Raw genomic sequence first — 12,088 nt, forward strand, 5'->3', positions numbered from 1 at the left:
GACTGTCCATGATTTTAAAGGGTGCCTCGGGACTGTCCATGATTTTAAAGGGTGCCTCTGGCCTGTCCATGATTGTAAAGGGTGCCTCGGGACTGTCCATAATTTTAAAAGGTGCCTCGGGACTGTCCATAATTTTAAAAGGTGCCTCGGGACTATCCATAATTTTAAAAGGTGCCTCGGGACTGTCCATAATTTTAAAAGGTGTCTCAAGACTGTACATAATTGCAAAGAGTCCCTTGGGACTGTCCATGATTTTAAAAGGTACCTCAGGACTGTCCATAATTGTAAAGGGTGCCTCGGGACTGTCCATGATTTTAAAGGGTCCCTCGGGCCTGTCCATAATTGTAAAGGGTGCCTCGGGACTGTCCATGATTTTAAAGGGTCCCTCGGTCCTGTCCATAATTGTAAAGGGTGCCTCAAGACTGTCCATGATTGTAAAGGGTGCCTCGGGACTGTCCATGATTGTAAAGGGTGCCTCGGGATTATCCATGATTTTAAAGGGTGCCTCAGGACTGTCCATGATTTTAAAGAGTGCCTCTGGCCTGTCCATGATTTTAAAGGGTGCCTCGGGACTGTCCATAACTTTAAAGGGTGCCTCAAGACTGTCCATAATTGTAAAGGGTGCCTCAGGACTGTCCATGATTTTAAAGGGTGCCTCGGGACTGTTCATAATTTTAAAGGGTGCCTCAGGACTGTCTAATTGTAAAGGGTGCCTCGAGATTGTCCATGATTTTGAAAGGTGCCTCAGGACTGTCCATAATTGTAAAGGGTGCCTCAAGACTGTCCATGATTTTAAAGGGTGCCTCGGGACTGTCCATAATTGTAAAAGGTGCCTCTGGACTGTCCATAATTGTAAAGGGTGCCTCAGGACTGTCCATAATTGTAAAAGGTGCCTCGGGACTGTCCATAATTGTAAAGGATGCCTCTGGCCTGTTCATAATTGTAAAGGGTGCCTTGGGTCTGTCCATAATTGTAAAGGGTGCCTCTGGCCTGTTCATAATTGTAAAGGGTGCCTCGGGACTGTCCATTATTGTAAAGGGTGACTCGGGACTGTCCATAATTGTAAAGGGTGCCTCAGGACTGTCCATAATTGTAAAAGGTGCCTCAGGACTGTCCATAATTGTAAAAGGTGCCTCGGGACTGTCCATAGTTGTAAAGGATGCCTCTGGCCTGTTCATAATTGTAAAGGGTGCCTCGGGACTGTCCATAATTGTAAAGGATGCCTCAGGACTATCCATGATTTTAAAGGGTGCCTCAGGACTGTCCATGATTTTAAAGAGTGCCTCTGGCCTGTCCATGATTTTAAAGGGTGCCTCGGGATTGTCCATGATTTTAAAAGGTGCCTCAGGACTGTCCAAAATTGTAAAAGGTGCCTCGGGACTGTCCATAATTGTAAAGGGTGCCTCAAGACTGTCCATAATTGTAAAGGGTGCCTCGGGACTGTCCATAATTGTAAAGGGTGCCTCGGGTCTGTCCATAATTGTAAAGGGTGCCTCGGGTCTGTCCATAATTGTAAAGGGTGCCTCTGGCCTGTCCATAATTGTAAAGGGTGCCTCTGGCCTGTCCATAATTGTAAAGGCTGCCTCGGGACTGTCCATAATTGTAAAGGCTGCCTCTGGCCTGTTCATAATTGTAAAGGGTGCCTCTGGCCTGTTCATAATTGTAAAGGGTGCCTCGGGACTGTCCAGAATTGTAAAGGGTGCCTCGGGCCTGTTCATAATTGTAAAGGGTGCCTCTGGCCTCTTCATAATTGTAAAGGGTGCCTCTGGCTTGTCCATAATTGTAAAGGGTGCCTCGGGACTGTCCATTATTTTAAAGGGTGCCTCGGGACTGTCCATAATTGTAAAGGGTGCCTCGGGTCTGTCCATAATTGTAAAGGGTGCCTCTGGCCTGTTCATAATTGTAAAGGTTGCCTCTGGCCTCTTCATAATTGTAAAGGGTGCCTCTGGCCTGTTCATAATTTTAAAGGGTGCCTCGGGACTGTCCATAATTGTAAAGGGTGCCTCGGTTCTGTCCATAATTGTAAAGGGTCCCTCGGGCCTGTCCATAATTGTAAAGGGTCCCTCGGGCCTGTCCATAATTGTAAAGGGTGCCTCAAGACTGTCCATAATTGTAAAGGGTGCCTCGGGACTGTCCATAATTGTAAAGGGTGCCTCGGGACTATCCATGATTTTAAAGGGTGCCTCAGGACTGTCCATGATTTTAAAGGGTGTCTCGGGCCTGTCCATGATTTTAAAGAGTGCCTCGGGACTGTCCATAACTTTAAAGGGTGCCTCAAGATTGTCCATAATTGTAAAGGGTGCCTCAGGACTGTCCATGATTTTGAAAGGTGCCTCGGGACTGTCCATAATTGTAAAGGGTGCCTCGGGTCTGTCCATAATTGTAAAGGGTGCCTCTGGCCTGTCCATAATTGTAAAGGGTGCCTCGGGTCTGTCCATAATTGTAAAGGGTGCCTCTGGCCTGTTCATAATTGTAAAGGGTGCCTCGGGACTGTCCATAATTGTAAAGGGTTCCTCTGGCCTGTTCATGATTGTAAAGGGTGCCTCGGGACTGTCCATAATTGTAAAGGGTGCCTCGGGACTGTCCATAATTGTAAAGGGTGCCTCTGGTCTGTCCATAATTGTAAAGGGTGCCTCTGGCCTCTTCATAATTGTAAAGGGTGCCTCTGGCCTCTTCATAATTTTAAAGGGTGCCTCGGGACTGTCCATGATTTTAAAGGGTGCCTCTGGACTGTCCATAATTGTAAAGGGTGCCTCAAGACTGTCCATGATTTTAAAGGGTGCCTCGGGACTGTCCATAATTGTAAAAGGTGCCTCTGGACTGTCCATAATTGTAAAGGGTGCCTCAGGACTGTCCATAATTGTAAAAGGTGCCTCGGGACTGTCCATAATTGTAAAGGATGCCTCTGGCCTGTTCATAATTGTAAAGGGTGCCTTGGGTCTGTCCATAATTGTAAAGGGTGCCTCTGGCCTGTTCATAATTGTAAAGGGTGCCTTGGGTCTGTCCATAATTGTAAAGGGTGCCTCTGGCCTGTTCATAATTGTAAAGGGTGCCTCGGGACTGTCCATTATTGTAAAGGGTGACTCGGGACTGTCCATAATTGTAAAGGGTGCCTCGGGACTGTCCATAATTGTAAAGGGTGCCTCTGGCCTGTTCATAATTGTAAAGGGTGCCTCGGGACTGTCCATAATTGTAAAGGATGCCTCAGGACTATCCATGATTTTAAAGGGTGCCTCAGGACTGTCCATGATTTTAAAGAGTGCCTCTGGCCTGTCCATGATTTTAAAGGGTGCCTCGGGATTGTCCATGATTTTAAAAGGTGCCTCGGGACTGTCCAAAATTGTAAAAGGTGCCTCGGGACTGTCCATAATTGTAAAGGGTGCCTCAAGACTGTCCATAATTGTAAAGGGTGCCTCGGGACTGTCCATAATTGTAAAGGGTGCCTCGGGTCTGTCCATAATTGTAAAGGGTGCCTCTGGCCTGTTCATAATTGTAAAGGGTGCCTCGGGACTGTCCATAATTGTAAAGGCTGCCTCTGGCCTGTTCATAATTGTAAAGGGTGCCTCTGGCCTGTTCATAATTGTAAAGGGTGCCTCGGGACTGTCCAGAATTGTAAAGGGTGCCTCGGGCCTGTTCATAATTGTAAAGGGTGCCTCTGGCCTCTTCATAATTGTAAAGGGTGCCTCTGGCTTGTCCATAATTGTAAAGGGTGCCTCGGGACTGTCCATTATTTTAAAGGGTGCCTCGGGACTGTCCATAATTGTAAAGGGTGCCTCGGGTCTGTCCATAATTGTAAAGGGTGCCTCGGGACTGTCCTTAATTGTAAAGGGTGCCTCGGGACTGTCCTTAATTGTAAAGGGTGCCTCGGGACTGTCCATAATTGTAAAGGGTGCCTCGGGTCTGTCCATAATTGTAAAGGGTGCCTCGGGACTGTCCATTATTGTAAAGGGTGCCTCTGGCCTGTTCATAATTGTAAAGGTTGCCTCTGGCCTCTTCATAATTGTAAAGGGTGCCTCTGGCCTGTTCATAATTTTAAAGGGTGCCTCGGGACTGTCCATAATTGTAAAGGGTGCCTCGGGTCTGTCCATAATTGTAAAGGGTCCCTCGGGCCTGTCCATAATTGTAAAGGGTCCCTCGGGCCTGTCCATAATTGTAAAGGGTCCCTCGGGCCTGTCCATAATTGTAAAGGGTGCCTCAAGACTGTCCATAATTGTAAAGGGTGCCTCAAGACTGTCCATAATTGTAAAGGGTCCCTCGGGCCTGTCCATAATTGTAAAGGGTGCCTCAAGACTGTCCATAATTGTAAAGGGTGCCTCGGGACTGTCCATAATTGTAAAGGGTGCCTCGGGACTATCCATGATTTTAAAGGGTGTCTCTGGCCTGTCCATGATTTTAAAGAGTGCCTCTGGCCTGTCCATGATTTTAAAGGGTGCCTCGGGACTGTCCATAACTTTAAAGGGTGCCTCAAGATTGTCCATAATTGTAAAGGGTGCCTCAGGACTGTCCATGATTTTGAAAGGTGCCTCGGGACTGTCCATAATTGTAAAGGGTGCCTCGGGACTGTCCATAATTGTAAAGGGTGCCTCAGGACTGTCCATAATTGTAAAGGGTGCCTCGGGACTGTCCATAATCGTAAAGGGTGCCTCGGGTCTGTCCATAATTGTAAAGGGTGCCTCAGGACTGTCCATAATTGTAAAGGGTGCCTCGGGACTGTCCATAATCGTAAAGGGTGCCTCGGGTCTGTCCATAATTGTAAAGGGTGCCTCTGGCCTGTCCATAATTGTAAAGGGTGCCTCGGGACTGTCCATAATCGTAAAGGGTGCCTCGGGACTGTCCATAATTGTAAAGGGTGCCTCTGGCCTGTCCATAATTGTAAAGGGTGCCTCGGGTCTGTCCATAATTGTAAAGGGTGCCTCTGGTCTGTCCATAATTGTAAAGGGTGCCTCAAGACTGTCCATAATTGTAAAGGGTGCCTCTGGCCTGTCCATAATTGTAAAGGGTGCCTCGGGTCTGTCCATAATTGTAAAGGGTGCCTCTGGTCTGTCCATAATTGTAAAGGGTGCCTCGGGTCTGTCCATAATTGTAAAGGGTGCCTCTGGCCTGTTCATAATTGTAAAGGGTGCCTCGGGACTGTCCATAATTGTAAAGGGTGCCTCGGGACTGTCCATGATTTTAAAGGGTGCCTCAGGACTGTCCGCTATTTTAAAGGGTGCCGTGACTGAAAAAAGGTTGAGAAACACTGGTGTAGAGCTTGGCAGCAGAATTTGGGAGTGTGAGCAGCCTGGATGAGCTGAAATAAAAACTGTCTGAGATGAGAGAAGGTGTGATAGTGGGAGGTGGGAATAGATGGGGCGTGTAGTAGAGCATTGCTCTCCCTGTGCAGGGTGTCCCCACCATCCTCAGCTGGCACACAGGGCAGCCATCCATTGTAGCTGGTGTCTCCAGAGCCGCCCCCCTCCTCCCCGTCTGTGAAGGTCATTACAGGCAGCCAGTCTTGGTCCAATATAGCGCATGCGCCCGGGCCCGGGGACTGGCAGAGACAAGAGAGAGGCGGCACAGCCTCCTATATCCAGAGCACGGAGCCAGCCGGGAAGAGGCAACATGGCGAGGATGCCTGGCAGCGGGGACTGCAACCCGGGCACGGCGGACAGCGACCCCCTGGCACGGAGCGCCCAGCACCGACTGCAGCCTGGCAGTGCCGGGGAGGAAGAAGAGGAGGAAGAGGAAGATGAGGAGGAAGATGAGATCCAGGAGGTGCGGATCACCGGGGATGATGAGGAGGAGGAGGACGACGAAGAGCTGCTGCTGCTGGATGACGATGAGGAGGAGGAAGAGGAGGAGGACCTGGAGTGGGATGAAGGGGCTCTGCTCGGCTCCCCCTATGCTCACCCCCGGGGGCCCGCCGTCCTCTCTCAGCCCCCCTGCTCCGGGATGGTGCTGCAGCTGCGGCCCGGGGAGGACGGAGGAGGAGGCGGCGGTGGTGGCGGCGGAGTGGTCTGTGGTGGAGGCGGCGGGAGCTCCCCGTCCTCCGAGCGGCCCGAGAGAGCCCGCCTGAGCGAGAACACCCGGCTGGCCACCCGCTACGCCGTGCGCATCTTCCGCGAGTACCTGAGCGAGAAGGCGCAGAGCCCGGACTTCGAGAGCATGGACAAGGAGGCGCTGTGCCGGGTGCTGCGCTCCTTCTACGCCGAGGCCAGGTCTAAGAGCGGCCAGCTGTACAGCAAGTCTTCCCTCATCAGCATCCGCTCTTCCCTCAACCGCTACCTGAACGAGCCGCCCTACTGCCGCACCCTGGACCTCACCAAGGACCCCGAGCTGCGCTCCGCCAACCTCACGCTGGCCGCCGTCATCCGCAAGCTGGAGGAGCAGGGCGCGGGGCCGGTGGTGCAGAAGCAGGCCATCACCCGGCAGGACCTGAGGAAGCTCTACACCTCCTGTGTCTTCAGCGCCTCGTCCCCCTTTGGCCTCCTCAACAAGGTCTGGTTCGAGACCTGTATGTACTTCTGCACCCGGGGGCGCGAGAACCAGCGCGAGCTGGAGGAGGACTCCTTTGGCCTGGCCATGGACGAGGACGGGCGCCGATTCGTCTACTTCAAAGCGCTGGGGCCGTACCACAAGTCTCGCTCCTCATCCTCCTCCTCGTCCTCCGCCTGGGGGAAGAAGCGAGCCGGTGCCGAGGGGGACGAGGAGAACCTTCCGCGTATGTACGAGACCGGCACCGAGTTCTGCCCCTATGCCAGCTTCGTTAAGTACCTGGCTAAGCGCAACCCCCTGTGCAAGGCCTTCTTCCAGAGACCTCGGGACCACTGTAACGAGGCCGACGTCACCTGGTACGAGAACAAGGCCATTGGCAAGAACCTGCTGGGCACCCGCATGCAGATGTTGTCCAAGGCCGCCAAGCTGTCCAAGACGTACACCAACCACTGCATTGGGGCCGTGTCCGTGGCCACCCTCAACAGCATCGCTGGCATCGGCACCAAGCTGGGGCCTCCCTATTTCTCTGACGCTGTCAATGGTGCCCGGCACAGGCCCACTGCCCCAAACCCCTTCATCCTGCCCAAGGCCAATGGAGGAGGTGGGCTGCACGAGCTGAAGAGCGAGGCCACCAAGAGACCCTTGTATGACTCCGGACAGACCATCTATGTGCCCGGGGACCCCCCGTCTCCAAAGAGACTCTGTGTGCGTTCTGCAGAGCCTTCAGACTGTGTCCTAGTGGTGGCTGTCAAGAGTGACCATCAGCCATCCTGCCCCGAGACCAATGGCCACATGGTGCTAGCCGCCTCGCCTGCTGTCACTTCCCCTGCACTGATGTCCCCTGTACAGGTAATCCAGCTTTTCCTCCTCGGGGTGATAGCTCATGCAAATGGGTGGCTTGGTTAGTAAAATCCAGCATTCATTATCAAGGACAGGCTGAAATACATGGCAGCTGGTTTCTGTTCTGATCTATACACACATTTAGGGCCGTATGTGTCCAGGGATCTATGTCCCAGATGCAGGAATTCTTCTTTGGCGCAGAAGGCCCTCTAAGATAGTACCTTGGAGAACAGTGTCCAGCCGCCATATTTCAGCCTGTCATTGATATTGCCAAGCTGCTGGCAGTGAGCTGTATGCTGCGCCTGTGCCCCTTTTGTACCCACTGAGTTTGTGCACTATAGGGGCAAAACTGCCTCTGTGCATGATCCCTAAGGGTCCTCACAAACACTAAAATCTGACTATACAATCTTTTAACAGTCTAAAAGGCACCTTTGACATGGCCGTTCCAGAAGTCCACTTTTGACCTGTGATTAAATGGATCAAAAAAGGACTGTAATGTGTCCCTGTTGGTGGCTGAATGTAAGTGGACAAGCGTCTGCCTACATCAACCTACATCCGGGTCTGTTTAGGTTTCCAGGACTGAAAGCAATAAGTTTGCATCTACGTCCACTTTTATTGACATCAATGGATCTGGGAAGATGTTTGTAGATATCTGCTTATATCTGGTCACCTATAATGATTACATGGGTCCCTTTTTTCTCTATCACAACATGGAGGAAAATCGGAATGGACATGGAAGTCACATATGTGACATCTGTTTCTGTTCAGACCCGGCACAGCAGGGGATACATCTACGGATTCTCCGCTGAGATGGAACAGAGGGTGCTCATGTGAAAGGGAACTAAATAAACAATGCAATCAATCTGTATCCAGTCAGGCAGGCTCTGGCACTACATAGTTGGTAGAAATAACAGAGGTCGCACAACCAGATTGTAACATGCATGGTAGGCTTAAGGCCAATGTCACCATTGGGGCAAACCGCTAATGTCAGTGATGAACAGCAATTTGCAGCTAGGGGTTTGAGTTGCTGGTGATAGTGCTACAGCATTGGGTTGATCTGCTGTGCTATAAATCGTTATCCTTCAGCAATTGGTACCTAAGCCATAGAGATGAATAAAGAGTGTTTGTCGCTAGCGATTTTGTCACTGACACGACATCCCTCTAAATATTGATTGGTGAGCAGCAGAGCAACAGATTGCTTTAGGTCCTGTTCACACTGGAATGTGGTGCAGGAAAGTGCAGTTCCCACACTGTACGGGAACACGCTGCCCTTGTTAGACATGCGCAGATGCCATTTATTGTTAATGCCACCCCAAACACATCTAGCAAAAGCATCACATTTGTGGCCAGCAAACCACATGGTAGCACAGTACCAAGCAGTTTGGTGCAGCATGATCTGTAAAGGTAGTGCCTGCACTACTTTTTGCCCATTCCCATGCATTTTGCAGCCCATTGAAATGAAAGGGCTATCAAAACTGCAAAAACGCTTGTGTTCTAGTGTAAACTGGCCTTCACAGATGAAATAGGTAGCCATTCCATAATAAAATAATTCTGAATTTCTGTGTGAGAAAATTGGCACAACAAACCGGGGGGGGGGGGGGAGGAGGGGTAATTATTGCAAACAAATCACCTGTGTGGCATCAGTCTAAGTCCTGCTTCACACGGGAACTGACTTTGAAATTGTGCGACTTCACGAGTCGCACAATTTCAAAGTCACATGCCAGTGAGACTTCAGATGTGACTTGGCAGACATCTGTGCAACTTCACGCACAGATGTCTATGCAAGTCTCACCTGAAATTGCAAAAAGTAGTTCAGGAACTACTTTCACAATCTTGACTCCGTCAGAGTTGCATTGATTTGAACGGTTCCATTGTGGATAATAGGGTGCGACTTGTCATGTAATTTAAAACTGTCAAATCGTATGACAAGTTGCACCAATGTGAACCAAGGCTAAGTGACAGGCAAAACTTTGCTAGGGAACATTTATACTGGGGATTGAGGCAGATTGAAATACACTGCAAATCAAATGTACACATCAAAGTCTGTTTATTGTATACCATTGGAACTGACAAGTTACACATACAGTACATAGAGCGGGGAAATGAGTTGTAGATGGGAAGTAAATAAGTGACAGCAAAACTCTAGCTAAATTTTAGGTAAGAATCTACAAAGATCAGAGCTGTGCTGCCATCTACTCTTTTAAATTAAAGAATATGAGACATTTTCAGCATTTCATAATGACATGACAAGGAAAATACTACAATCTTCGGATCTACATCCACTATCTACTGTATCAATAAATAGAAAACACAGTATAGAGGTTGGTCTGGCCTGACCGGGCTGGCTATACTTACCTCTACTCCAAACTTCCTCGCTATTCAACTTTTCTCATGAACTTATCTATATCACTATGGAGTTTCTCAATTACTTTCACACATTTTAAAAATTAATTGACACAACATCATCATGACGTCGCACACATGCAGTTGTAGGCTACCTTCCTTAAGCGTGTGATCATTCCATGTGTGATGTGCTTGAGTCACCAAAGTTATTTGAAACTGATACAATATATCAGAGTAAAAACTTGTACAGATGATTGCAGGCAAAATATTGCTACCAAAAATACATTTAATAAAAGAAACTCATATATTAAATAGCATATTTTTGTAAAGAGAAGAACCCCTTCTGGCAGGGCTCCTTAGGCAGTTGCCCTTTTTGCCTCTTATAAGTCCGGCAGTGCTGGCCATACGCTGATGGTGCTCAACATGTGGCACTTTAGCACTTAGAGTGCAATTCTGGGGCCCCTACAGGCAGCAGCCTGTTTCCTTACCTAGGTGCTCACTTGAGCTGTTAGAGGAAAATTATTTTTTACACTGACATGCTGTAGTTTTCATTCACTGCTTTTTTCCATGCTGTCTATATGTTATCTCTAGTTATGTTTTATTTTCTCAGATCCTTTATAATGGAGCTTGCTGAAAGATCACGTGTATCACTAGTAATTTTTAAGGGGGCTGTAGGGAGCACAAATATCAAATAATTAATTTATAAAAGAGACTAATAGCTCCAGCAGTCTCATGTAATATGTTTATAATCTATGACTGTCTCTGAAAAACATATCCCCCGTTCGCTATCACCTCCTATAGAATGTTCACAGTTTCTGATCTCCTGTTTTATGTCTGCAGTCTCTTCCAGCATTCTATAGCAGTACATCAGTACATGTACTGAATATTATGTGCAGTCCTTTGGTGTTGTCAGGGTCACATTTGTGACACCCTATATGAAGTAAGTTGACCACCACTGCCATACCGGATAGATACAACTGTTTTGCTGCTATTACAGGAGATGCTATAACATGGGTTCTTTGATCAGTAAGTAATAGTTTTCACCAGAAATAAGTGATCAGTCCTGCTAGAATATCTGATCAAAATCAAATTGATGCTCATTTTTGTCGTCAAATAATTGTGTTTTAAAGAAATTGCTAAAACAAATGGAGAATTCCATCAAGCATTGTAGTTTTCACCAAAATTGAGTGATCAGTCTTGGTAGAAAAATCAAATCTATTATTTCTTAATTGTGTGGAATGAATGTTTCTGACCAAAAGATAAAAGCGATCACATTTGTGATTAGTTGATGTTTAGGTGAATTGTCGCTTTACAGTTATACTGGAGTAGGTAGGATCACCGTGAGATTTTTCAGATTTTTGCATCATATAAGAAATAAAAGGGTGTGGCTTAGAGATATAGGGGGTCATATTGTGCCGCCTGAAGACAGATCTGTTGGTTAGCGGTCCCCTAAATGTGCATGCTTGGCTGAGCCGAATATGCATGTATAACTGAGTGGAAAGTATAGAAGTAAGGAGCAGGTAGGGAGCTCCCAGCTTTGTTCACACCAGCAGTTGTGTTAAAATGCAGCCTCTGGTAAGAAGGCTGTGATGCTATTGCTCTGTAAACAGCACATTGCAAAAGCCAAATTTTTATTTCAACTTTTTAGAAATGTTAGAAAGTGACGATTCATGCATTTCTAATGTCTGCGGAGGGATATGTTGGATTGCATCACAACACACTGCGCTGAAAAGAAAGTTCTATAAGTTGTACACTTTTCAGCACACACCACTGTATTGCAATTAAGTCAAATGTAAACAAAGCAAACTGCCTTGTCTTGTCCAGTGAAGTGCCAATGTACCATGTGTTAACAGGCCCCTAAAGCAAGCCATAGATGATACAATTTTACACTATGGGTTGCACTGATTCTCCCATCAACATTGAATCCCTCAGACTTCGCTATTGTGTTCTGCTGGCAGGGAGCATTCCCCACTGGCAGAACACAGTGATTACTACTATAGCTGCTGCCAGTTTTTGCATGAAAACAATCCAACAGGCTGATTGTACTGAAGTCAATCAATGGATCAACTTCAGTACAACCAGCCTGCCCATAGATGGATCGAATCTTGATCACCCCTGAACCTGCTGAGATTCGATCCATCTATGGTCATCGTAACGTATGGGGAAAACTAATGGGTTTACAACATTTTAAGACTTGTCCCATCTGACCCACTTCTGTTTACAGATGGCCAATGGTCGTCTACTGCCATGTACACTCACTTTATTAGGTACACCTGTTCAATTGCTTGGTAATACAAATTGTTAATCAATCAATCACATGGCAGCAACTCAATGCATTTAGGCATATAGACACAGTGAAGATGACTTGCTGAGGTTCAAACCAAGCATCAGAACGGGGAAGAAAGGGGATTTAAGTGACTTTGAACGTGGC

At 47.8% G+C, this 12,088-nt stretch overlaps 1 protein-coding gene across 3 annotated transcripts in view; it reads left to right on the forward strand.

Annotated features, from left to right (window-relative positions):
* KCTD1 (potassium channel tetramerization domain containing 1) overlaps positions 1-12,088 on the forward strand; it is a 190,977-nt gene that overhangs the window by 89,459 nt on the left and 89,430 nt on the right. Inside the window, exon 1 of one of the 3 annotated variants that reach the window (XM_089675701.1) lies at positions 5,355-7,323. The exons of the other annotated variants lie outside the window; for them this stretch is intronic. Within the exon in view, the coding sequence (XP_089531827.1) occupies positions 5,512-7,323 (1,812 nt within the window). The 5' untranslated portion in view covers positions 5,355-5,511. Of the gene's footprint in view, positions 1-5,354; positions 7,324-12,088 lie in introns of those variants that run through there. 3 annotated transcript variants of the gene reach the window in all.

Source organism: Staurois parvus, unplaced genomic scaffold (genome assembly GCF_062004578.1).
Source record: "Staurois parvus isolate SC_StPar_1 unplaced genomic scaffold, SC_StPar_1.0 ptg000157l, whole genome shotgun sequence".
Classification (NCBI taxonomy): domain Eukaryota; kingdom Metazoa; phylum Chordata; class Amphibia; order Anura; family Ranidae; genus Staurois; species Staurois parvus.